This window comes from Sorex fumeus, unplaced genomic scaffold (genome assembly GCF_029834395.1).
Source record: "Sorex fumeus unplaced genomic scaffold, SorFum_2.1 ptg000007l, whole genome shotgun sequence".
Lineage (NCBI taxonomy): Eukaryota > Metazoa > Chordata > Mammalia > Eulipotyphla > Soricidae > Sorex > Sorex fumeus.
In genome coordinates, this window is record NW_026606064.1 from 21457043 (window position 1) to 21481883 (window position 24841).

The window sequence follows — 24841 nt, forward strand, 5'->3', positions numbered from 1 at the left end:
CACACAAGCCCCTCACCTTTTGAGGGTGACGATGGAAGCATTCTGTCCAGCTTTGTTTAATACTTCATTCCACTCTTCATCGTCACCACGAATTATATATCTTTAAAAAAAAAAAAAAAAGAGGACAGGCATTATCCAAGACTGTGGTAAAAGAATCCCAAGAGAAAACAACCAGGACTAACAAGTCGCATTCTACATGGAACCACATAAAGAAAACACGGCGGAGACACAGCTGGGCTCTACCGGACAGAACTTCCCACCGTGAGGAAGGCCACGGGCACCACCTGGCATCACCCGGCATCCTAAGATGCAGCAGCTCCACCCCTCTGATGTCTCCTACCTCTGGGCAGGAGACCCAAAGCCCTAGAACCAGGCCCCTAACCACACACCTTGGCCTCCTCATGATATCCAGGAATCCTGGCAAGGCCCAGGTTTGCCGCTGAAAGCTGACAGCAGAGCCGGAGACTGGCCCGAGTTTCTAGCTGCCTCCCGCAGCCAACATCACTAATGGTCCCATAGTAACTCACAGAGCTCAGACAGCAGTGATTTTGGGTTTTTTAGGGTTTTTGGTTTTTAGAGGGGGAGCTATACTTGGCAGGGCAGTGCTCAGGCTAACTCTAGGTGGTAGTCAAGAGAACCGAAATTCAAACTGGCCTCTTGCATGCAAAGCAGGAGCTCTGCCCACTGAGCCATCTCTCTGGCCCCCAATTCTGAAGTGATTTACATCAAAGCCAATCGAGTTCAACACAAAGGGGCCTAAGAGTCCTCGTTCCCAGAGGGTCCCAAGCAAGGTGTTCGCTGGGTTGATTTTTCCAGTACTACAATCCTTGCTTCAAAAATACAATGCTGGGACCAGAGCAAGAGGGGACAGCAGACAGGGCGCTTGGCTGGCATGTGGTCAGCCTGGGCCCAATTCCTGGCACCCCCTGCAGTCGGCTGAGCACCACCAGGTGTGAGTCATGAGTGCTGAGCCAGGAGGAAGCCTGAAGCACAGCCAGATGTGGCCCCCAAACAAGCAGGCTTACTGCGAGAGGTCCAGGCCCTTCAGCTTCCCCACTTCTATCTTGTGTTTCTCCTGGAACTCCTTGGCCGCTTCATCCTGAAGGCAGAGGAGGGCAGAGTGAAGCCGGGCACAGGCCGCCAGAAGAGGCCAGCAGAGGACAGGGACGAGCAAGATCCCACGGGGAGACGCCTCCTTTTCCTGAGGCAACCACTGAAGGCAACTCCACCAATAGGGAGCCAAAGGAGCAAAGGAAGCATCCAGAAATGCAGATGCACGGCCTCAGTGGCAGGCGCACGGATGGGGGAAAGGGCCCGGCAGAGAGGGACACAAGGAGCACCAGCATGGGTGAGAAAGAGGGCACTTCATTCTCCCGGGATGGGCAGGTACGTACCAGATCATCACTCAGGGTCTTAATAGTGGGCTCCATGACCACATCCTTCACTGCCACCATCTGTGCCTCAATAGCCTTTTCCTGTACCTCATTAAATAGCTACAAAGCACAACAGGAGAGGAAGAGAGGGGGTGGGGATGGGGGGAGAGAGAGAGAAACACGGTGCAGATGTGAGATTCACGGGGTGAATTCATGTGGGTCTCAGGCAGCAAATATCCCGAGCAGGGATCAACAGACACCGTGTGCCTGTCAGTCACACACGTGTATCACACGTGACCATCTACCCGCCTCGGGGCCGAGCTTTACCTTCACCACTTTGCGGATGATGCGGTTGAAAAGGCCCATCAGCTGGCCCGACGGCAGCTCGATCTCCTTCTCCAGCTGGTCCACGGATTTATGCTGCAGGCCGATGCCCAGCAGAAGAGCCTGGAGGATGAAGTGTCTGCAGGAGCTGCCCCCAGGGAGCAGGTCTGCACCCGTGAAAAGGGCCCCGGGAGCCGGCGCAGGACCTGCAGTCCAACACTGTCTATCCTGGGCTCCTGCGTCCTGTTCCTAAAGCCGCCAACGAGCTCTCCCTCTTTCTCGACCCCCCCAACCCCCTGCCTCTCGGCCACTCAAGCACAAGGTGCGCCCCGACCTCCACTGGGGGAGGGATGGGGGGGGGGGGAGTGGGATCCATGGCTGCCACAGCCCTGGCTTCTGGCCCAGCGGCCTCCGCCTGCCCCCCGGAGCCTGACTGCTTCGTGAGTCCCACCTGAAAAAGTGGTTGCCCGCCCCTGCCCCTTTTCTTTCCCAGGACACGCGAAGCAGGCGGCCACCTACGGACTGGGCCGCAGACAGGGCCAGGTCCCCCAGCTGGTTGAGGAAGTACAGGCGGGAGATGGCGGGGATCATGTCCATGATGAGGTGGTAGTCCACCATGTTCTGCGAGTACATCTCCAGCCGCTTCAGGTCGTAGGGGAGGAACAGGGCCTCCAGCTCATCCCGGCGCAGCACTGCAATGCCACAGAGCCCAGCGGTCAGAGACACAAGTGTCTCTACAGGCCTGAGGGGGCGACCCTCTCCCTCCCCCGCCCAGAGCCAACACACCAGGCCAAGGAGGGGGCCACTGAGCCCCAAAGGGAAGAACCCCCTGACACTCCATCCCATCCCCGCTGGGACTTCTTGTGACCCAGCTACCCTGAGAGGCAAACAGGTTTGCTCAGCCCAATCCAGAGACGGGGCCTTACCTCTCCCGGGGAAATGAGGGAGAAGAGATGTTCCCGCTGTACAAAGAGCAGCAGGGAAGCCTCCCACCAGAGAAGCCCACCCCCACTGCCCCCAGTCATGGGCATCCACAATCCTGCCCACGTTTTCGCATTTGAAACAGTCACAGAGGATTCACAGCCCCAATCACGCTGGCCAGGCCAAAGCCCGTCAGCAACACCCCAGTTCACTAATGAGGGGCTCCAGGATCCCGGTCATCATTAAGGAGCTCTGTGACCTGGTCTGACACTGACCACCTGCCTCCCCCCACCCCCAGGACTGGTGGGGAAGATGAAAGGGGCCGAGCGTGATGGGGCAGAGAGGAGCCCCCCTACACACACACACGGGCGAGGTGGTGGGGGGTAGAGGCCTGGCGGCCTGCCTCCTCCTTGCCCCCCAGGTCCCACCAACAGCCCGGGCCCCAAGCCCTGTCCCCGCTCACCGGGCTGTTCCAGCTTCCTGATGTTCCTGTTCTGAATGATGTTCAGAGCCAGGGGAGGAGCGAAGGTGCTGAACTGATAGGACAGCAAGGCCAGGAAGCGTCTCCGGAAATCTGGGGGATGCAGTAAGAGGGTCAGCACTCCGGAAGGTCCCCCAAACCCCTCGCCACTTCCCATCCGTGCCGACCCACCTTTCCAAAAGGCCCCGAGCCAGGAGGCCTGGTCAGCTGCCTCCTCTTCGCCCAGCGTCTTTAGCATGATACATGAGTGCTCCCCCGTCAGGTCGTTCTGGGAGAAACGGGTCAGTGCTAGCACCCAGGCCAGCGAGAGCAGCAGGAAGGCCGGGCACAGCCAGGGCCTTTTCTCCTCCCCCAGGTGTATAGCCCTTTACCAAATTTAACACTCGGTTCTTGTCCAGAGTGAATTTTTTTATCCATAATTTTGTTCTTTTGTTTTTTGGGCCACACAGGTGTGTGCACTAGAGCACTCAGAAATTACTGCTGGCAGTGCTTTGGGAGACCACACGGGATGGGACCTCACGTGGCCCCATTTCCAGCGCCACAGCCTGGGAAGACCCCTTGGGTAGCAAGCTGCCAGGGTCCCTGATTCTCCTTTCTGGATTCAGAGATTATTTGGGGGGGTAGGGGAGGGAGGTCGTATCCAAAGATGCTCATGGGTTACTCCTGGCTCTGCGCTCAGGAATTAGCAGTGCTTGAGGGGCCATATGGGATGCTGGGGATTGAACTCAGGTTGGCCGCTTGCAAGGCAAACGCCCTAGCTGCCATACTATTACTCAGGCCCCAGGTTCAGGTTTATGGATTGTGTTTAATGTTTCCATGTTGTTCTTGTTTTGTGAGGGAGGGAGGCGCACCTGGCTGTGCTCAGGGCTTATTTTGGCTCTACGCCAAAGATGGAAATCACTTCTGGTAGGGCTTGGGGGCCATATGGTGTACCAGGGATCAACCCGGGGTGAGCTGCACGCAAGGCAGATGCCCTTCCCACTATACTGTGGCTCTGGCTCCCAGATTTCAATTTTTATGCATTTTTATGGCTCTCGGGTTTTTAATGTTTTATCTACAAGACAGTCACAAATATCCAACATAAAAATATACGACAATTGGGGCTGGAGAAATAGTACAGTGGGTTCTTGCCTTGCATGTAGCCAACCTGGGTTTAATCCCTGGCATCCCATACAGTCTCCCAAGCACTGCCAGGAGTAATTTCCAAGTGCAGAGTCAGGTGTGGCCCAAAACCAAAAAAAAAGAAATTAAGAAATAAAAAAAAAATCACTCTGGACAAGAACCGAGTGTTGAAATGAGGCAAAGGAACATACACAATAACCTTTCAGTATCTGTATTGCAAACCACAATGCCCAAAAGGCGGGAAGGAGGGAGTGGGGGAGGGGCAGAGAGAAGGGGAGGAGGGGAGAGAGAGACAAGAGACAGAAAGACAGAGAGAGTGCAGAAGAAAGAGAACAAAACAACTGGGAGGGGCAGCAGGGTGCTGGGAAATGTCCACTGGTGGAGGGATGGCTGTGGGAACACTGTAGGACTGAAACCTAACCATTAACAGCTCTGTAAGGGTCTATCTCACAGAGGTTCAATAAAACAAACCTTTAAAAACATAAAAATAATTAGAAAAAAATCCAACTTTTAAAGAGCTTCGTGTGACAGAGGTGTGACAAAGAGTGACAAAGCTGTGTGACAAAGGTGTGAGAAAACATCAGCACCAAGTCCCAACGAGCCTCACACAGCACAGACAATGGGTGTGTCCTGGCCTCGGTGGTCCATGATGTTCTCCGGCCTGGGGGAGCCAGACTGGCTTCCGTTCTCTGCGAATCCCCTCCACCAACCCACCCTCACTCAGCCCGCCCAGGGGCACCAATCCAACGTTTGTCCTTCTCGCTATGCAAACAGCTACTGAGGGCCTGAGCCCTCACACAGCAGCTAGGGCTCCTGCCTGGCATGCAGCCAACCCACTTTCAATCCTCAACATCCCATACGGTCCCCTGGGCCCTGTCAGGAGCACTGTTGGGTGTGGTCCAAACACAAAAGGAAAACCGCAGCCACAGGTGAGCAGGCCTGGCATGCACTGCACAGGGAGGGCCCAGCAGAATGTGTGTGGAGCCGGCCGCAACACCAACGAGCCTGCTCGGAGCTCAGCGCAGGACTTCACCTACCGGAGTCTGTCTCAGATAGACAGGCACGAATCCTGCTCGTTTCCAGAACCTGCAGCAGAACAGAGACAGCGGGTCACCTGGCAGACAGACGACAGTGGACACAGGCCCCCTCCAGGCCCAGGTGAGGCAAGCGAACCGGGCCTTACTTGAGGAGCCTAGGGGTCAGGCCATAGGACACGCCCAGGTAGTCCAGGCGCTCAGCCGGTCTCTCGTTCAGTTTGAGGAGCAAGGGTGGCAGGTCCTTCCGCGGCGTGACGACCTCCTCCAGCAAGCCGACAGCCTGGTGGGACGTGGGCAGAGCAGAGGCCACCGTGGGAGGGCGCCGTGACAGCCCCGCACCCACTACCCTGGGTGCCCGAGGCACCTTAGCAAGTCCAGCAAGTCCAGCTGTGGGTTCCCACTGACCCACCCCGAGCGGGCATGGGTCACGGTGCTCGGCAGCAAACAGCCACATGGTTCAGCTTCCAGAAGTCTCAGGCCTGAGAGTGGGGCCCTGGGACTCAGAAGGCACGGCCCTCCGCGCCAGAGCCAGTGGCGACACCCTGTGGCCAGTGCCGATGCCCTGTGGCCAGTACACCAGCACCTGCTCCTCCTCAAGGCCTTTCCTCGGGGCCAGCAGGCAGCCACATCAGCGCAGGGCTCTCTCTGCGGAGATGCCCGCCATGGTCCCTGGCACGCGGAGCCTCATCAGAGGGGCTTCGGGAGCTGAAAATTGACTCCTCCCCCCACCCCCCTACTCCCCCACCCCCCCACCCCCCACCATAGGCTCCCAAGCATGGATCACGCTGCTGACCCGCCGCACATGTCAGGAAAGCAATGTGGAAAGGGAGCGGAAACCGGAGTGCAGGCCAGGACCGGACCCCCACAAGGGGCCCCGAGAGGCTCACCTCCTGGCTGACAGTGTGGATCTCCTGTGGCGCCTCAAGGACCTTCTCCTCCAGACAGGGGAAGCGGCCTTCGTAATACATCTGCAGCAGCTGGAGGGCTCGGCTGCCGTAGCCCATCTGCGAGGGGCAGAGAAGGGGGACAGACCACGTCTCAGCCACTTCGATGCCCACCGTGCCACTGGACTTAACACCTTCGCCCTGGGTCAGACGGAACTGAGCCAAACTCAGGGGACACTTGGAGAGGTCACAGACGAGACGCCCTAGCAGAGCAGGTCCCTTGCCCGTCTCCCGCTCACGGCCCGGCCACCCTGGGTGTAAAGACAGCCGCCTGCACATGGGGCCAGGTACCAGCAGGTCGTATGTCCACAGCCAGCTGCTCAATGGGCTTAAAGAGGGGCCACGAGTCCGCTGCTCTCTCAAAGCAAGAAGGAGCCGCTACTGGCCTCCCCTCCTGTCCACTGTGCACGCCCCAGCGGGCACACCTGAGGGGAGGCAGGCAGGGGACATCTTACCCCCTGATAATCCGGGTGCACGGCGATGCGGACCACCCGTCCCCCAGAAAGGCCGCCGAAGTCCGGATCCTGGAACTGCACAGTGGGAGACGCAGGCCCGAGAGTGAGCGGGAGGAAGCAGCCCCCGCACCCGCATGGCCCCACCGCCGACGGTGCCCCACCTGCTCGGACACTGTCCAGGGAATCAGATCCCCCGAAGCCTTCTTGCCCCGAGACAGGCTGTTCAGGATGGACTGGCGAGAAATCTCCCCCTCGAGGCACACCTGAGGGACAGACATGAAACCCAGCTCCAGGTCACACGCAGAGTCCAAGAAACACTCCCACCGCAACCCCCATCAGAATCCTGCCTGGGACAATTGATCCACTTTCAACAGGCTGTTACGAGGCCCCAGAGGCAGCCTGACTCCCTCCAGGCCCACCAAGAGGAGGTGTCTGTGCATATAAGCACAAGGACGTCGGGGAGAAGGGACGGTGACTCCGCCAATACAGGAGGCGAGTCTGCCAGGCTGGCCAGAGCACACAGTATGGCTCGTGCACATCATGGAATATGGGGCCTGAGTGACAGCACAGCTGGCAGGGCGTTTTCCTCACACACAGCCCACCCTGGTGTGACATCCCTGTCACCCCCTAGGATCCCCGGAGCCCCTCCAGGATGGATCCCCAAATATAGACCCAGAAGTAAGCTCTGAGCACTGCTGGCATGACCCCGAAACAAAAACAGAGCAATAATACAGTGGGCAGGGTGTTTGCCTTGCACGTGGCTGACCTGGGTTGGATTCCCGGAATCCCATATGGTTCCCTGAGCACTGCCAGGAGTGATCCCTGAGTGCAGAGCCAGGAGTAACCCCTGAGCATCACAGAGTGAGTGTGACCCAAAAAGCTCCCCCTCCCCACTCCCATCAAAAAAAAATCAAAACCAGAATGAAACACAGAGCAGTCCTCAAAATGAGGCACATTATGGGCTGGAGCGATAGTACAAGCGGGTAGGGCATTTGCCTTGCATGCGGCCGACCCGGGTTCAATTCCCAGCATTCCATATGGTCCCCTGAGCACCGCCAGGAGCAACCCCTGAGCATCGCCGGGTATGACCCAAAAAGCAAAAAACAAACAAAACAAAAAAAACAACCAGGTACATTATGAGTATGTGACACCGCAGAAAGGAAAAGTGGATGCTCATCCACTGGGCTCCCGTGGCTATGCACAGTAAGAGAGCAAGAAGGTTAAGTAAACTTTCTTCCAGAGTTTTCCAGAATCACCCCAGTGTTCCTGCCCCATGCTGCTCTCTGTAACGAAGGAAAGACAGAGACTCAGAACCTGTGCCAGGAGGTGCTGGGTCCAGCCTGGATGGGGCAGCACCTGCCTCCACCTGCAGTGGGCTGCGGGGCTGATTTCCTCCAGGCCCCCTGAGCACCGGTCTCGAGATCCCGACCACTCGGCTCCAGCCCACAGTCCCCAGCGTCCCCCACGCACTCCTGAGTGAGCAGTTCCTGTCACCGCCGCGGGGATGCCTCCAGCCCGTACCTGCACAACAGCCAGCACCTCGGGAAGGGAGTTCTGGGTGGGAGGCACAGGAGGCAGAAGGCAGAAGAGATGGTGGGCAGGTGCGTCGGAAAGCATCTGGAGGTCGTTGGGAGAGTTCTGTGGGGGCACGAACACAGGTGTGTGGTCACTCTCAGTCAGCTTCCTTGCACCCCGCCTCAGAGCTGGCTCCAGAATCAAATCGAGACTGCAAGGCCACCTTGTCTATGGCCAGGGCGGGGGCTGAATCCAAGAAGAACTTTCCGAATATTCTGGTGAGCAAACGCTGCATCACAGCTCCCGTGATGGGCCTTCGCTTCAGCTGCCACCACAGGTGTGTTAGCCCAGGTCCCCACCCCCAGGGGTGAGCCTCTCCTGCTCAGAGACGCCACTTCAGACACCTGACCCCACTTCCAGCTCCAACTCCCCGGCCTTCCATGACAGAGTGTTCATGCCATGCGACCCAGACCCCCAAGAACGGTACTTCCCAAGATGCCCTTTAGTTCTTAAGATGCTCAAAGGTCCTAAACACACTCAAATGTACACACTCTGCTCCTTCAACAGCCTAGGGGCATGAGGCCGAGTGCAGGACAACTGTACCTCTGGGTAACAAGCGCCATCTGTGTCCTCTTAGCCTAGCAGACAGCTGGGAAGTTAGAAGCGCCCCGATGGAAACAGGCAAAAAGCTTCCCACCCTCTCTGATCACCTGTGGCACTCCAGGGAGGAACACCCAGCTGCCTGCAAAACCAGAAGCCAAGACTGGCCTGAGCGACGATGGACACACGAGCCCCCCAGGAAGAGCAGTGGGCCTACCCGCACCGGGACACGGTCAAGTCCAGCAGAACAGTCACCGACGACCAGGTACTAAAAGATCCAAAGCTGGGGCCAGAGCGACAGTACAGCAGGTAGGGCATTTGCCTTGCACACAGCCGACCTGGGTTCGATCCCTGGCATCCCATATGGTCCCCTGAGCACCGCCAGGAGTAATTCCTGAGTGCAGAGCCAGGAGGAACCCCTGAGCATTGGCAAAAAGCCAAAAAAAAAAAAAAAAAAAAAAGATGATTCAAAGCTGAGGTTCACCTGACAGTCGGTGCGTTACCTTGTAATGAGAAGCCACATAGAGGGCCATAAGCCGCTGCAGGAAAACTTCGGAGGCCTTATGGTAGCAGAAGAGGGTGTCTCTGTTCACATAGTAGCTGGAGCTGGAGTTAAGCAACCAAAACAAGCCACAGAGAGCCCAGGCAGGGACGCACAACCGCCAAGGGTCACCTGGAGGGGCGGGTGTCCCGCAGCTGCTGAAGGAGCCTGGGCAGTCTTGAGCAGAAACAATCACATCAGGGAGGAAAGAAGGCAGGGGGATGGACAGCGGTGTTCCCCACGTGGAGCCCTCCCCCTTCCCCATCCCACTCTGGGCCGCTGTAGGTGGGAGGATACAGCTCGCAGGCTTCCGGCAGGGGGCAGCCCGACACGATCCGCGTGATATTGAGGCAATCCAGGCACAACAGGTCGTTGAGCCACTTCTCCACGGCGTCACCAGGAGCATAGCGGATCGACTCCTGCAGGGAGACCTCCTGCAGCGTCCGCGCTGCTCCCAGGAGAAACGGGCACTCGTCAGGATCCGCGGCAAGCACCAGGCAAATGTCCCATGGCTCCTTCCTCATGTGGCGCCCAGATAAACATGACCCACCCGGGAGCTTTCCTCTGCAGGAGGATTCAGGGGCCGGTCCCAGTCTGGCATGCAGGGGAGCACACGGTGCTGTGTGGGCCTCATGCACCCCAAGCACACACTGCGGCCCTGTCTCTCCCCAGCCCCTCTCCCCTGGGAAGCGAGAGAGACGGAATAGGACTGCTCCCCACTCTGCTGTGTGCTGTTACATCCCGGGAAGGGAGTTTCACTCGCACACTGACCAGACCCAATGTGAGGATGCAAACGCAAGGCCCCTTTATTGCTAGCTTGAGTTAGGGTTCAAGTCTCATCCAACGCAGTGGAGTCTTGACAAGAACTCCAACTCCGAATTCTAAGCAGCTTATATAGAATTTGGTTACATAACAGCATTTTTTTCTAGGAACTGGCAGTATGTTTCCAATTCTGGTCCCTGTCCAGTCCCATGACTCCATCCCTAGGCCTTCTCTACTTGGCTGGGTGCCACTGCCCATGCCCCCTACTCTGATAAGGCTGCTGCCACGGGGCAGTTTATCTGTCCAACGTGATATTGTTTTCTGAAAAACTGGGACTTTCTGATGGGGGAAACCGAGACTTAGGCTTGCTGAGTTTTGGTCTTAAAGTAGAGCCTGTCATGGCTCCACTTCAGCCTCAGTGCAGTGGCTCCCTGGGTCCCCACTAAGTCAGGGTGCCCAGGCCCTAGAGGGAGCCACCACCAGAGGGCTCCAGTCAGCCTCCCCTCAGTTTCCAGCCCTCTGAGACAGGTCACTTCAACTCCTGGGGACGCAGCTTTGCAGCTGATGGGAGGACAACTTAGTCCCACCACAGAGGTGATGCAGAGAAGGATGCGGCTGTGCCCACCTGGGGCCCACTCAAGCCCGACAGGTACCTGAAGCCAGTCTGGCAGTGGTGGTGGTCTTGTTCTCCGCGGTGGTGCTGACCTGGCTCTGGGCGCTCTGCTGGCGAAGCTGCTGGATCAGCTTGAGGGACAGGGAGCGACCGGTGCCCTCGTAGCTGGAGCAAAAGCACAGACAGTCAGGCTCAGAGATGGTCAGGCCTGGCTCAAAGGGCAGGCAACACTTTCTTGGTCCCGCTGAGAGCTCCGAGTCCCTGTCTCCAGGAAGAGCCCGTGCGGCTGCCCTCTCCCCGGCCAGCGCACACATGGGGGACACATTGGGATGAAGGACCCTGCTGCCCACCAGCCCGACCCAGTCAATCCCTGGCCACGCTCATGGTTCCCAGAGCACTGCCAGGAGCGGTTCCTGGGCAGAGCAGAAGTAAACCCTGAGCGCACCTGGTGTGTGTGTGTCCCACATCCTCCCATAATAATAAAGCAGCACGCTCAAAAGAATGCAAGGGGAGAACATGGCCGGAACGGAGTACAGAGACTAAAAAAACTCACCAGCCACATCATTCTCCCAACTCCTACTTTCACTTAAAAGGTGACATAAAACAAACAGAAAAACCAGTGTGGGGAATCTAAAATCTGGTCGCTGGACCTGCCCTTCATTTTTACTTCCTCCACATCTCCAGCCACAAGCATCGGTGATGCCTCGAGATAGAGACTGCCGTCTTTGTGGCACTCGATAATTCCCGTCCTCATTACAGCATAAATATTTTCTATTCAAATACATTACTATTGTTTCTGTTATCATTTGGGGGTTCGGTTTGAATGATAACAAGTGGCACACAGGTCACCCCCGGCAGTGCTCAGGAGACCATCTGAGCCACCAGTGATCGAATCCAAGTCTGCCACATGCAACACATGCCCCACCCACTGGACTAAGTCTCCTGCACAAACACTACTTTTACAGAATGATCCAAAACAATTCACCTCCCCGGCCCCATACAAGAAAGCTTTCTAGGGCCAGAGACAGTAGAGCAGGCAGAACACTTGCCATGCGTGTGGTCAATCCAGTTTGATCCCTAGCACCCCAAAGGGTCCCCAGAGCCCCACCAAAGTAATCTCTGAGCGCAGAGCCAAGAATAAGCCCTGAGCATCTCTGGGCGTAGCCCAAAAATCAGAAAATAAAAATAATGGTAATAATAAAACTTTCTCAAAAGAATTCTACCTGCTGCCACCTCAAAAATAAACAAATAAATAAAATTAAAAACCCTGCACTCATGGGGCTTGAGAGACAGCACAACGGCCAGGACACTGCCTTGAATGGGACCAACAGGGTTCGATCCCCAACTTCACATACGGTCCCACTGAATCCCACAAGGAGTGATCCCTGAGCATAGAGCCAGGAGCAAGCCCTGAGCACTGTCGGGTATGTCTCCCCCATGTGCCCCCCCACCCCCCACACACACACAAGAGAAAACCCACTGCTCGGGGTAGAGCCCTGGAAATCTGCCATCTTTAACCAAGCTAACAGAAAGTGCCTCCTGGGTGGACACAAAGCTGCCACCCCTCCCCGCAATGTCCTGTGCCCCTCAGGTAGAACTGCCCACTCAGGCAAATACTGCTCCGGACAGCCAGACCACCAATGGCATCCCTTTCTGCTCACCTAAAACAAACATAAACTATATTATTCCCCTCACGTACACGCCAACATTTTTATTTTGGTTTATGAGCCATAGCAGGTGGTGACTCCCAGAGGTGCTCCTAGGACCGTGCAGTGCCGGGAGCAAACCGGGACTCCAGCACACACATCAGGTACCTAGCCCACTATTTCAAAAAAATAGGTGTAAAGACTCTTGCAGGCTGGAGATACAGTTCATCAGTATAGCAAGCTGCCCTGCATGTGTGAAATCTGATCCCTAAAACCACCCAAAAATATTCGTAATTAAAGAAAATTAATAAAAAAGGTTCTTGGGGCCACTATAAACCATTTTCTTCTGCAGAAGGCGAAGGGTCAAGGGGGCCTCTCACAGCAATCCTCGGTGAGCTGGGCCAGGCAAGCGGCTGAGCTTGCACGGCACAGCTGGGCTGAGGTGCTGGGTGCCACCAGGGCCATGCCCAAATACATTCTGCAACTGAAAAACCTGACAGCAGGGATCCTGTGTGAACGCCCAAGCCCTGGAGCTGCTGCTTCTTCGTGCAACTCAGTGACGTTGACACTCCGAGTGACACTCGAGTGACGCGTCACCCCCTAGAGAGAAGCCTGGAGCGGTGTCCTCTGTCCTCTGAAACTCCCCAGGCAGCGGAGCCCCAGCGCCCGGGTTCCAGGTCGCCAGGGTTTCCTGTGTGCCACCAACAGTCAGACACAGGGGAGCTCCAGGAGCCCCCGAGACTGCAGCAGCCCCAGGACTCGGGCTCGCGGAAAGGGACTCTTCCCTCCCTCCCAGGCCCCCGGGCATCCTCACACATGCTCACAAAGGGCCTTACCCGTTGATGGTGGAGGCCATGAAGACAAGGTAGGGCCCCAGGAGGCTTTTCACTAGTGGCAGGGGGATGGCGGCAGCTTCGTCGATCACGACCAGCTCAGCCTGGCCCAGCTTCACAGCATCCGCAGGATGGATATACTGTGAGAGACATGGAGTGGACACTCTCAGCTCTGCCACCGAAGCCCACAGCTGGGTGGCTGGGGAGACCCAGGCCACCCTCACATCAGGACCCCTCGATCCTCCCCTCCGCCTTTCCTTGGCAGGGGGAAACGGAACAGCCCTAGAGCCAGCCAGGGTTCCCACTGGGCAGCGGGCAATAAGGGGGCCCGGCCAGGACACCGCATCACAGCGCCTCTGTCTCCTCCCATGATGGGGGGGGGAGTGTCACCCTGGCTCCTGTGGCCTCTCTTCCTGCTTCCCTACAAGCTTGCCTGAGCTCAACAGGCATCCCCGTAGGCACAAACCATCCCTCTCAGGGGCCAGAGTGAGAGGACAGGGAGGAGGGCACTTGTCTTGCACATGGCCAAGTGCTAGGGTTTGATCCCCAGCACCCTGTACATTCCCCCAAGAACTGCCAGGACAGACAGACGGGGATACACACACACACACACACCACTGCCTTTACATGTGTGAGCAGCTCCTGGGTTCAATCCCAGAACTGGGGGAGAAACAGACAAGCTCAGAAACAAAAGGATCTCAGACAGAGTATTCTGGACACATAATTATGTAGTGGGATATAAACCCATGCCCTGCAAGGGGACACCAGCCTCAGAGCTGGGCTGCAGGTGGGGAGCAAGAGAGGAAATGGGGGCAGGAACGGGCGGGGGTGGAGGGGAGACACACACTGAAGTGCCCTTGATGATTTATATCTTCAACATTAGAGTACAAATGATGTGAAACAAACAAACAAAAACAAAGAGCAAACAGCAACATTTCCTACTCTGAGAACCAGGCCTGAGCAGTGCGCTGGTCTCTGCATTTTTCAGCTTAGTCACTGTGGTTCCAAGTCACCGGATTACAAATGAGATGCTAAAAGTGCTTTGCTGAAAGTTAAGGGCTGAAGAAAGCGGCCACCCGGCACTTTCCTACGGCAGGATGCGTATCTTCATCAGGCCCTCTCTCAGACTCTTTTGTGGGGAGGATGGGCACACACTCAGCAGTGCTCAAGGCTACAGTGCCCAGGTCCATGCTGGGGGTGAAACCAGGTCACATATATAAAGCATGCGCCTAGCCTGCTGAGTGATGTCCCAGGGTCCTGAATCAGCAGCAGGAAGTCTATGTAGGGGAGGGGTGACAGACTATTCATCTTCCTGTCCTCAGCTCCCAGCAATGAGGCCTCCAGGGGCACACACGGCCCAGGAGCCGCCTGAAGCCACGGGGCTGTCTATGTGTCCGGGTGCGAACCCACAACAGCAGGGCTGAGCCCCACATGCATAGGTTTTCTTTCCCTGCTCTGCAGGTTTTTGTGCTTCAGACCTGCGGAGCATGCAGTCTGCCATAGAGCACCGTGCCCAGCCCATCTGTGCCTGCTCAACTCTCCTGCCACTTCCCAGCTTAGACACAGGCGAAAGGTAATGTACAAAATAATGCACGAAATGAAGAGATTCTGGAAAAGAGACCTGGTAAGTTCAAAACCAAACCGAAAAATAACCCAAGATCCTGGAGGTCAAAGATGCAACTCTTTTAAGATCTAATCGAGGGGCCAGAGCGATAGTACAGTGGTTAGGGCACTTGCCTTGCATGCGGCCAACATGGATTTGATCCCCACCATCCCATCATGGTCCCCCAGAGCCGCCAGGAGTAACTGCTGAGTGGAGAGCCAGGAGTAAGCCCTGACCATCACTAGGTGTGACCCAAAAGTAAAAAAAAAAAAAAAAATCTAATTGATAGGGCTAGAGAAATAAACAACACAGCTGGTAGGGCACTTGGCTTGCAGGTAACTAACTGAGCTGGGTTCAATCCCTGACATTCCATATGGTCCCCTGAACACCGCCAGGAATAATCTCTGAGCACAAAGCCAGGAGCAAAAAGTCCTAAGTACCACTAAATGTGGCCCCCAATTTTTTTTTTTATTTTAAAAAGATCTAATCGATCATACAGAATCTTTGATAGAGATTTACTTCCCTGACAGGCTCGTACATGTGCCTGAATACGTATGAAGGCCCAGGACACACCACCAGGTTACCAGGTCCACTTTCGTCCCGCCAGCTCTGAGCACCATCTGGGAGGTCAACTGTCTCCCAGCCTATGCATGGGCACATCCCTGCGGCCCTCCAACACCACAGCCTCTGCCCAGGGCAGGCGTCCGGAGCACTGGGGATTCAGAGAAACTCGGGGGAACTAGTCCAAAAGGAAAAGAGAGCACAGGCTGAACCACAGACTCCGAGCGCGTCTGACAGACGTGTCTTAAGGGGCGAGGTCACTGTTCTAGTCTCGGAGGCACCATTTCATATCCTGCAGTCACCAAAAGCAATTAGAAGTGAAGTCAGATGAGGCATTTCTTTTGACTAATGACCACACTCCAATCCCAATTCCCACTGGGTTCGTTTTGTTTCCCCTTGGGCTGTGGGCCATGCCTGGCAACACCCAGACACTACTCCTGGCTCTGTGCTTGGTCTCAGTCGCTTCCACTGACACCTACCTATCTCTCCGGAGCCTCACTCCCACCACTGAGGAACAAAACGAGAACACTTTACAACTGAACTGTATACACTTATGTGTGTGCCTTGGGTTTTCCTTTAGAAAGGCTGAAAGTCTGGAACAAGCTATCACAAATCAACACACTATCCAATAGCACTTCTCAGGAATGGAGACAGACAGGACAAGGGATACACACAAGGGTCGGAGCAATAGCACAGTGGTTAGGGCGTTTGCCTTGCACGCAGATGACCCAGGTTCGATCGCGGGCATCCCATATGGTCCCCCGAGCACCATCAGGAGTGATTCCTGAGTGCAGAGCCAGGAGTAACCACTGAGCATCGCCAGGTGTGACCCCAAAAGCCAAATAATAATAATTAAAAAAAAATTTTAAAAGAGGTAAGGCACATAACTTGCTGTGCAACGCAGCCACCCCGGATTCAAATCCCTGACACCACATATAGTCCCCTGGGCACTACCAGGGGTCATTCCAGAGCACAGAGTCAGAGATAGCCCCTGAGCACCACAACAAGCACCCAAAGAATTCCTCAGGCTAGATATGTTAAAAAGATATTCTTAGGTCGGCTCAGGGGCACAGGACCTGCACGTGCGGCTCATTAAACCACTGCCAGGGGATTTCTTATCGCTCCCAGGGATTTCTTATTACTGGTGTAATTTCTGGAACCTGCTCAAACGTCCTGACGCCAGCATACCCCTAACCCCAGGCTTCCTGTGCTGCACTATAAATCTACGCCAGAACACATACTGAGTGGGACTTCACTGGGTCTCTTTGGAAGCCCATAAACCTCGCCTGGGAGTATTTCAACAAACCCACTCTAGCTTGATTATTCTCTTGGTCTGTTTTTACTTTCTAGGAGCCCGTTCCCAGACCTTCAAATACAAAATGATTTTTTTTTTTTTTAAAGAAAATCAGGGCCAGAGAGATAGTATAGTGGATAAGGTGCTTGTCTTGCATGTGGCAGCCCCAGGTTTGATTCCCAGCATCCCGTAGGGTCCCCCAGCACTGCCAGGAGTAATTCCTGAGTGCAGAGCCAGCCAGGAGTAACCCTGAGCACTGCTGGGTGTGACCTATAAAGCAAAAAAAAAAAAAAAAAAAAAAAAAGAAGAAGAAATAATAAGTACAGCTGGATGGGCCCCGCAGCAGTTTTTGGGGAAGAGCTCACCTGAATGGTCTGCCTGTGTTCTCGGAATACGTTCACTCTGATCACAGCTTTGTTAAATTCGGGATTTAGAGACTGGATAATTTCATAATCTAGATGCTCCTGATGGGGACAGAGTCAAATCAGGGTCAAAGTTTAAAAACAAGCCTTAGACATGACCTAAGAAGCAAGCAAGCAGGCACCCTGAGACACCCCCCCAGCCCCCAGATTTACACCCTGCCCCAGATGAAAATAGTCTCACACCATGGACCTACCTGATACTGCAGGGCGTCAAACCCTTTAAACACAAACTCAAACAGCGTGTGGAGGTTATCTGGGCTGGGGGAGGTGACGAAGATATTGGAGTACCTGTCGAAGAAGAGAGGAGGATGGGAAAAAGCTGTTGGGAGATCGGCTGCTGAGTCCGGTACTGCTGTGTCTTTGACCAAAGTGGTGGCTACACAGAGCGGCTGGCGGTGCCGAAAGGGACCCAGCTCACCCGCAGCTACAGGCTGGAGGTGCAGCAGCTCCGAGAAGGACGAAGAGCAGAGGATGGGAAGTGGGGCAGGGTAGGGGGCACAGCCTCTGCTCGGCTGGCACCTAGGGCAGGAGGATCAGGGAAGTCCCTGACACTGGATACAGGTTCCTCTATCTCAGACCCACAACGGAGCAGCCGGCAACAAGAGGAACAATGCGGGCCCCTTTTAGGTGGGTGCTGTGGCAGGTACACAGTGACTGGCCACTGCAGGACCTTCTACCCGGTGACACAGAACAGCCGAGGCTATGCCAGTGATCAAAACTGTAATGAGTACATTAATGATGTCAAACTTGCACTTGTCTTTATTTTGCGAATACCGCTGACCTGAGCACTAGGCTGAATAAATCCTCTCCAATTTGTCTTTCCATGTCTATGGATAAACACCCATGGGGGAGGGGTACTGTCACATCACGATATTCCATTTTCTCTCTTGTTCTTTGGGACCACACCTGGCAATGCTCGAGGGTTACTCCTGGCTCTGCACTAAGGAATTGCTCTTGGTGCTCAGGGACCACACGGGATGCCAGGGAAAGAACCTGGTCAGCCATGTGCAAGCCCCCTTCCCTCTGTACCCCTCATTTTAAGGCGCTCCCACCAATTCACATCCTTAACCCTCAGCGAGAGTTCTGCCCCTTCCGCCCTTCATCAACACTATCTTGCTGATCCTTCCAACATGTGACTCTCATCACTCTGAGGTGGCTGCCTGTTTTTTTTTTTCGTTCCCCGAACGGCAAGGACGCTGAGGTTTTTTTCATCTTGTGGGGGTCACCCACAGGTCTGACCTAGAGAGATCTCTGTTTAGTAGTCTGCCATTTTTACTACAATGCTTGCATATTTGCTGTTCAGTTGTGTGGATTACAGATTTCGGCAATCGACTCCTTGACCGACATACAGTGCTCAACTACCGTCTCCCAACTGGCAGGCTGCCTTTTCGTTCTTTTGTGGAAGCCAATTTCAACAGAAGAAACAGAAATTCTCTAATTTACGAAACAAAAAACAAACTTTCTGGAGTCAGCCCAGCTGTTCATGTACATTCGTGTCTCCCAAGTGTTTTGAAGCTCTTCACCTCCCTCTCTGCTTTCTGCTGTAGCCATCAAAGCCCCGGGAGTGTGTATCTGGGTTTGCCCCCCGCGCCCCCCCCCCCCACACACAGAAGTGCTGCCCGAGGGGACAATCACACTCCTGCTGCCGCTTCCTTCCTGACACCCGGGACCCAGAGGAACCATGCAGGGAGCCTGCCCGGAACCCGCACACAGTCTCCCCCAGAGCCCGGTCTTCCAAAAGGTGAGGCCCCTCACCCAAAAGCCACTGCCCCAGCCATCGCCAAGCCCAGGGCAGCAGACTTGCCCCTGCCGCGGGCTGCGGTGAGAGCCACCGTACTCCGCAGTGTCTTCTCTGAGATGCCCTCGATGAACTTCAGGACTGCCTTGGCCTGCGGGCAGGAGAAGGTGTGCGTTAGGTGAGGCGGGACGGGCACCTTACTTCCAGCCCACTAGCAGCGGCCCTGCAGGGTGGCTAGGAACAGCTGAGGCAGACAGGAGACAGATCTCCTCCTCCTGCTGGAGCATGACCGATCCGCCCCCACATCTGCCATTCCACCGGGAACACCGCAGACGGTCCCGTGCGCCCAGCCTGTCTGTGCTACTGGATTGGAGCTGTAGTTGTGACCGAGTCCAGAGAAGGCTCTGCACGTGGCCCTCCCCTCCCACTAGCAAGCTCAAAATAGGAATCAGCTGCCAATGACCCCCCCACACACAGGTTCTAGGTCTGGGTTAGACCTCATTGCCACACACATACCACTGCTCCCGCACATCTGCTCTTGGGCCACTAATAGAAACCACAAGCCTAAAACTTAAAAACAAAAAACAAAAAAACCTGCCACAAGATGCCATCAAAGCCAAAGAACCCCATCTTGGGAAAACTACCAAGCGGCCTCCTCTTTAAATTAAACCCACTTCAGGGCTGGAGCATAACACAGCAGGGAGGGCACTTGCCTTGCACGCAGCCAACCTACACTCTATCCCTGGCATTCCATATGGTCTCCAGAGCACCCCGAGGAGTGATCCCTGGGTGCAGAGCCAGGAGCAACCCCTGAGCACTGCTGGGTGTGGCCCAGAAAATAAAAAAAGAAGTTGAACCCATTTTAGCGGGGCCCATGCCTTGCACACAGGAAGTCTGATCCCTAGCACAGTAAGGTCTGCCCCGAGCACTGCAGGGAAACACCCCCCAAACAGCCACAAGCAGCCCTCAAACAGTCTGGAGCACCTGGGGCTGGAGAGGCAGTACAGGGGATCAGGTGCATACTTCTGCACACTGTGGATCCCCAGCACTACATAACGGTCCCCAAAGGACTGCTGGGTGCATGCCTGGAGGCCCCTGAGCACCACAAGGCTCTCACATGGAACCAGCCCCGCTGACCAAGAACAGCCAGGAGAGGGCTGGAGGATTGTACGGTGGGTAGGGCACTTGCCTTGCACACGGCCACCCCGGGCTTGAGTCCCCAGCACCCCATCTGGGCTCCCCCAGCACCACCAAGCAGTACTTTCTAAGTGCAGAGCCAGGAATGACCCTGAGCACTGATGGGAGTAGCTGCAAATACCAGGGGAAAAGGGGGGGGTGGGGGAAGGCCATAAGATACCCCTCAACACCCCCCACAGATAAAAGACTAAATAACTGTCAAAGTAAAGCATCGTTGCCCTTGGTCCTGAGCTCCGGAGGCGGGGGCACCGCTGAGGTTCTCTTGTGAGCCGGGCAATCCTGGGGTTGCTGTGTGTGTGAGCTCATGAAAAGGCCCTTCCCAGCCAACCCGGTCTCAGACTGTTGAGCCCAGGAGCCCCAAAGGGCACAAGTACCTGGTCCAGGGTCCGGCAGCAGTCCACCAGCACACCCACAGGCTGCGTGTCCTGCAGGCTCTCCTTCAGCTCCCTCAGCTCCAGGTCAGCAGGGCCCAGGTTCTCGTCCTGCACACGAGGAGGGGAAAAAGGACAGGTCTGTCCGTGCCCTGGGGTGGGGGGGGGCCCAGAAGCCTGGCCTCCTCCAGCCGCCCCGAGCCCTGGCACTCACCTGGCTCTGGGGGGGTAGGGCCTCGATGCTGGCAGCGTGAGAGGAGATGGGCAGGATGTTGAGCTGGTCGTCGATGACGAGACACTTCTTGCAAGAGGCCAGGGAGAGAATGAACCTGAGGAACAAAAGTGCCATTAGTTGGGCGGTGGATATCCAACGGTGACCGTGTGACTCTTTCTCACCATCATTTCCGGCATCGTTCCACATTTCCAGCGCCACACCAAAGGTCAAGAAAAGAAAGCCATGTCCCGGCTGAAGAGCAGCAGAAGGGGAGCTGAATGTCCCCAACAGGGGAAGCGAGCGGTTCCCGCCCCCCTCCCCACCAAGGCAGGACCTGAGGCAGGACGGGCCAAGCAGATCGGGAAGGCAAAGAGGGAGCCACGCGCCCCTGATACACTAGACCTTGAGAGCAGCATGGGAGGCCGTTTTTTGGTGCTTGTGGCAGTCGGGATTTTTTTCAGCCTGTGCTCAGGGTTTTCTTTTCTTTATTGGGGGAGGTAAGGGGGAAGAGGCTTGGGGTGAACCACACCTGGCTGTGCTCAGGGCACCGTATGGGGTGCTGGGGATGGCACCTTGGCCAACGGCATGCAAGGAAAGTGCCCCATCCAGCGCTGTCTTTCTAGCCACACTCCTGTTTGTCTAAACACACGAGTGTTTCTGTTTCTCAGAGGGAGCTTTCGCGCTTATAGCCTGTCTCCTTTTCCCGTCTTCTCTTGTGACGGCAGGCAGACCCTGCTGTGTGGGCTTTGGGTTGCCCATTTCAGTATGAGTCCAGACACCTCCATGCTGGTGGCTGCACCTAGGTGACGCAGACCTCTGACCTCTACCCATGATCTGCTAATAGCATAACCCTCACCTCCTCCATTTCAACTCATGATCATGCTTCCAGGGGCCAAGAAAACAGCTTAATGGGCTGGAAGCACATGCCTTGCACACGGCCACATCTGATCCTGGCATCAAATGTCGCACCTCCCGCAGCCCCAGGACTGCCAAGTGTGACCCTGCTGGCCCCAGCACCACCGGCTCCCAGCAGCGCTGCATCTCCAGACCCACGTGCCAGCTGGGACCGGGCAAGGAGAGCAGTGTCCATCCCAGCGGCCTTTGAGGTTTGTGCTGGGGAGCACTCACCACACTAGAAAAACGTCTCCAGAAACTGCCACACGTCAACAGCTGCACAATGGCAACCTTCGAAGTGGCGTTTCCTAAGACGAGTCACGGCTACTCAGCCGTGCAGCCCAGTCAAGGGTTCTGTGAAACACACTTGGGAATCAATCCAGCAGCAGGCCCTCGTGGTCCCAGCCACTACCAGCAAGGTAGGCCTGATAGGGACTACCCCAATGTGACCTTGAGCAGAGCCAGGGACGGCCGTTGAGCACAACTGGGTGTGGCCCAAAATCCTCTCCCCCCAACTCACCCCCCACCACCACAATTTCTGCTGGCTACAACACTACGAAACACATAAACGAAACACTGCAACTGGCATTCCCCAGCTATGCGGGCCAGACAACACTTTGGTAGGTGGGTGACCTACACTCAGCCCTGATGGAGAAGCAAGCCTGCAGCAGAAAGCAGAGTTGGGACTGGCGGAAGGCAGGCAGCCCAGGTGCCCGGCCACAGCTCTCCTCCCCCTCGCTCAAGCGCTTGACTCAAGCGACCGTGCACGACGCCCGCACTGGCCCCCCTCTCCTATTACCGCCCAGGTGACCCCTGACCAGGCCAGGGAGACCCGCAGCAGACCCACCTCTCATTGAATCTCCCCACCACATCCTGATGAGCCTCGGTCCTGTATCGGGAATGCACGTCCTGAGGGAGACAGTGTGGGTTAGTAAGGCATCCTGAGTGCTTGAGGAAGCAACCTGGGCCCCAGGCAGGGCCGAAACGCTGCTGGAAATGGAAACCACAACCGTTCCCTTACCACCTGCTGGGCCAGACCCACCAAAGGTGAGTTCCAGGGATCAGAGAGCAGAGCGCACATTTCCTTAGGCCCATCAACGTCCCCTGACCTCATGACGGAGGTGCTTTCCCCCACTTCATCCAGACCCGCGAACAGCATTCATTCAGTGGCACATTTGTGCCATCCTAGACAAACAGGGTGACCACGTGCGAGTGAAAAGTGACCGAAGTTCACATGGAGTCCGCTAATGCTTGAGGGAAATCTGGCAAATGCTACAAATGAAAACTGGGGTACGGAGGTAGAAGGGAGAATACAGCAGGTAGGGCATTTGTCTTACAGGCGGCTGACCTGGGTTCGATCTCATGTGGTCGCACCAGCCCGGGAGCGAGAAGTGAGCCCTGAACATGTTCAGGCTTGGCCCGGCCACAAAAACAAACAAAAATAGGGTGCAGTCGTAGCAAAACGGATTGGGGTGGGAGGTGGGGGGGGTGGGTTCTTCTACAGGGGCAGTGAGAAAGACCCTCTGAGTAGGAAAGCAGGTGACGGAGTCAGAGGGAAGAGAAGAAAGAAGCAAGGTGGGCCTCGGTATTTGAAAAGTGCTCACTAAATACACCAGGGAAGAAACAGAGGTCCCCCGTCCCATGGAGCTAAGACCCCAGCCCAGGAAATCAAACAGCTCATCTGTAAGTATCTCACTTTAGGCAGCTCTGAGGAAAAGAAAGAAGTAGAAAGGGTGAGGGGCTGAAGAGATAGCCCAGTGGGTAGGGCATTTGCCTTGCACGGGTTCGATTCCCAGCATCCCACATGGTCCCCTGAGCACCGCCAGGATTGATTCCTGAGTTAAGAGCCAGGAGTAACCCCTGAGCATCGCTGGGTGTGACCCAAAAAGGGGAAAAAAAAGTAGAAAAGGTGAGTGGGGAGAAAGAAAGACCCCTTGCGGGGGTCTCAGGCAAAGCAAGACTGCAGCGAGGCAGGAAGCCGAGCAGACATGCCTGCCAAGGCAGTGGGTTCTGCAAATGGCAGGGAACACAGAGCAGGATCAATGGGTAGAAAGTGTCTTTCACCATGAACACAGTTCTTTTTTTTTGTTTGGGGTCTAGGGGCAGCAATGGCGATGCTCAGTGATTCTGGCTCTGCGCTCAGGAACCACTCTTAGCAGAATTCAAGGGACCTTACTGAGTGCTGGGGTTCGAACCCTGAGACAAGTGCCCTACCCAAAGTTTGATCCCCAGCACCCCATATGGTTCCTCCAAGCCCCGCCAGGAGTAATTCCTGAACAGATGCAGGAGTGGCCCCAAAACAAACAAACAAACAAACAAACCAAAATGATCTTTGAACACTGAAGAGAGTAAGGGATTGTCTTGCACTCGGTCCTATACAGTCCCCCAAGCCCTGCCAGGAATGATCCCTCAGCCCAGGGTCAAGTAGAAGCCCCAAGCACTGCTGAGTATGGCCCAAAGCCCTCTAGCCACCACCAAAAGTTGAAACAAAGTGGCGAACAGCAAGAAAACTTTAATTTCCAACTAATTGATAATGCAGACACTTACCATGGTCATCGTGTATAACTGTTTGAGTGAATTCATGGTCCGCAGGAGGATAACCACCAGCCCACCACCTTCCACTGTTTCCACAGTCCTGGCCAGCAAGTTCGGAGTTAAGGCTTCAAAATCCTGAAAGAGAGGCCGGAGCAATAGTACAGCAGATAAGAAGCTACTCACTTGCCTCGCACACAGCCAACCCAAGCTCAATCCTTAGCACCCCATATGGTTCCCTACGTCCACCAGGAGTGAGTAGAGAGAGCACTGGGTATGGCCTCAAAACAAACAGACCAAAAAAAAGAAAAAAAAAATCCTGAAAGAAGGGAAATTTAAAAAGGGTTGATCTTGCAAAGAGCATTCCTACAGACGCATATCCAAAATCCAGGAGACAGGTGAAAACAATGTGTGACGGCACAAACCCAAGCCAGCCTCTACTCTAACCGTCTCTTTCATATTCCCTCACCAGAACCATCTCACTCTCTCATAGCCCCTTGCTTAGTACTGAGGACACGCCCCTTAGTACTGAGGTCAGCCTTGAGAACAGGTGTATCTCATCACATATGTCAGGAGTAATTCCAGCGGGTGAGTGTAGAGAGATGGCACAGCAAGTAGGGCACTTGCCTGCTATGCAGCTGACTCTGGTTCAATCCCCGGCATCCCATATGGTCCTCTGAGCACCGCCAGGAGTGATTCCTGAACACAGAGTCAGGAGTTAAGCCCTGAGCACCACTGGGTGTGACCCCTCCCCAAACAAACAAAAATGGGATTTCTAATAATGTGATAGAATCCCATGTGGAAAGAAGTGCTCCGATTTTCACTGACTCCTATTTGAAGGCAGAAAC

General features: G+C 55.3%; 1 protein-coding gene across 1 annotated transcript in view; it reads right to left on the reverse strand.

The window, feature by feature from the left end:
* Positions 1–24841, reverse strand: part of NAT10 (N-acetyltransferase 10) — a 32170-nt gene that overhangs the window by 1181 nt on the left and 6148 nt on the right. The window contains exons 5-28 of the mRNA XM_056137208.1: positions 24009–24131; positions 22309–22370; positions 20568–20682; positions 20357–20464; positions 18803–18936; positions 17242–17335; positions 16991–17089; positions 13171–13307; positions 10729–10853; positions 9611–9761; positions 9276–9372; positions 8179–8295; positions 6819–6920; positions 6658–6732; positions 6146–6262; positions 5405–5538; positions 5259–5307; positions 3271–3367; positions 3082–3192; positions 2217–2389; positions 1701–1820; positions 1395–1493; positions 1026–1099; positions 17–100 (exon numbers count right to left, since the gene is read on the reverse strand). Coding sequence (XP_055993183.1) covers positions 17–100; positions 1026–1099; positions 1395–1493; positions 1701–1820; positions 2217–2389; positions 3082–3192; positions 3271–3367; positions 5259–5307; positions 5405–5538; positions 6146–6262; positions 6658–6732; positions 6819–6920; positions 8179–8295; positions 9276–9372; positions 9611–9761; positions 10729–10853; positions 13171–13307; positions 16991–17089; positions 17242–17335; positions 18803–18936; positions 20357–20464; positions 20568–20682; positions 22309–22370; positions 24009–24131 — 2597 coding nt within the window. The remainder of the gene's footprint in view (positions 1–16; positions 101–1025; positions 1100–1394; positions 1494–1700; positions 1821–2216; positions 2390–3081; positions 3193–3270; positions 3368–5258; positions 5308–5404; positions 5539–6145; positions 6263–6657; positions 6733–6818; positions 6921–8178; positions 8296–9275; positions 9373–9610; positions 9762–10728; positions 10854–13170; positions 13308–16990; positions 17090–17241; positions 17336–18802; positions 18937–20356; positions 20465–20567; positions 20683–22308; positions 22371–24008; positions 24132–24841) is intronic.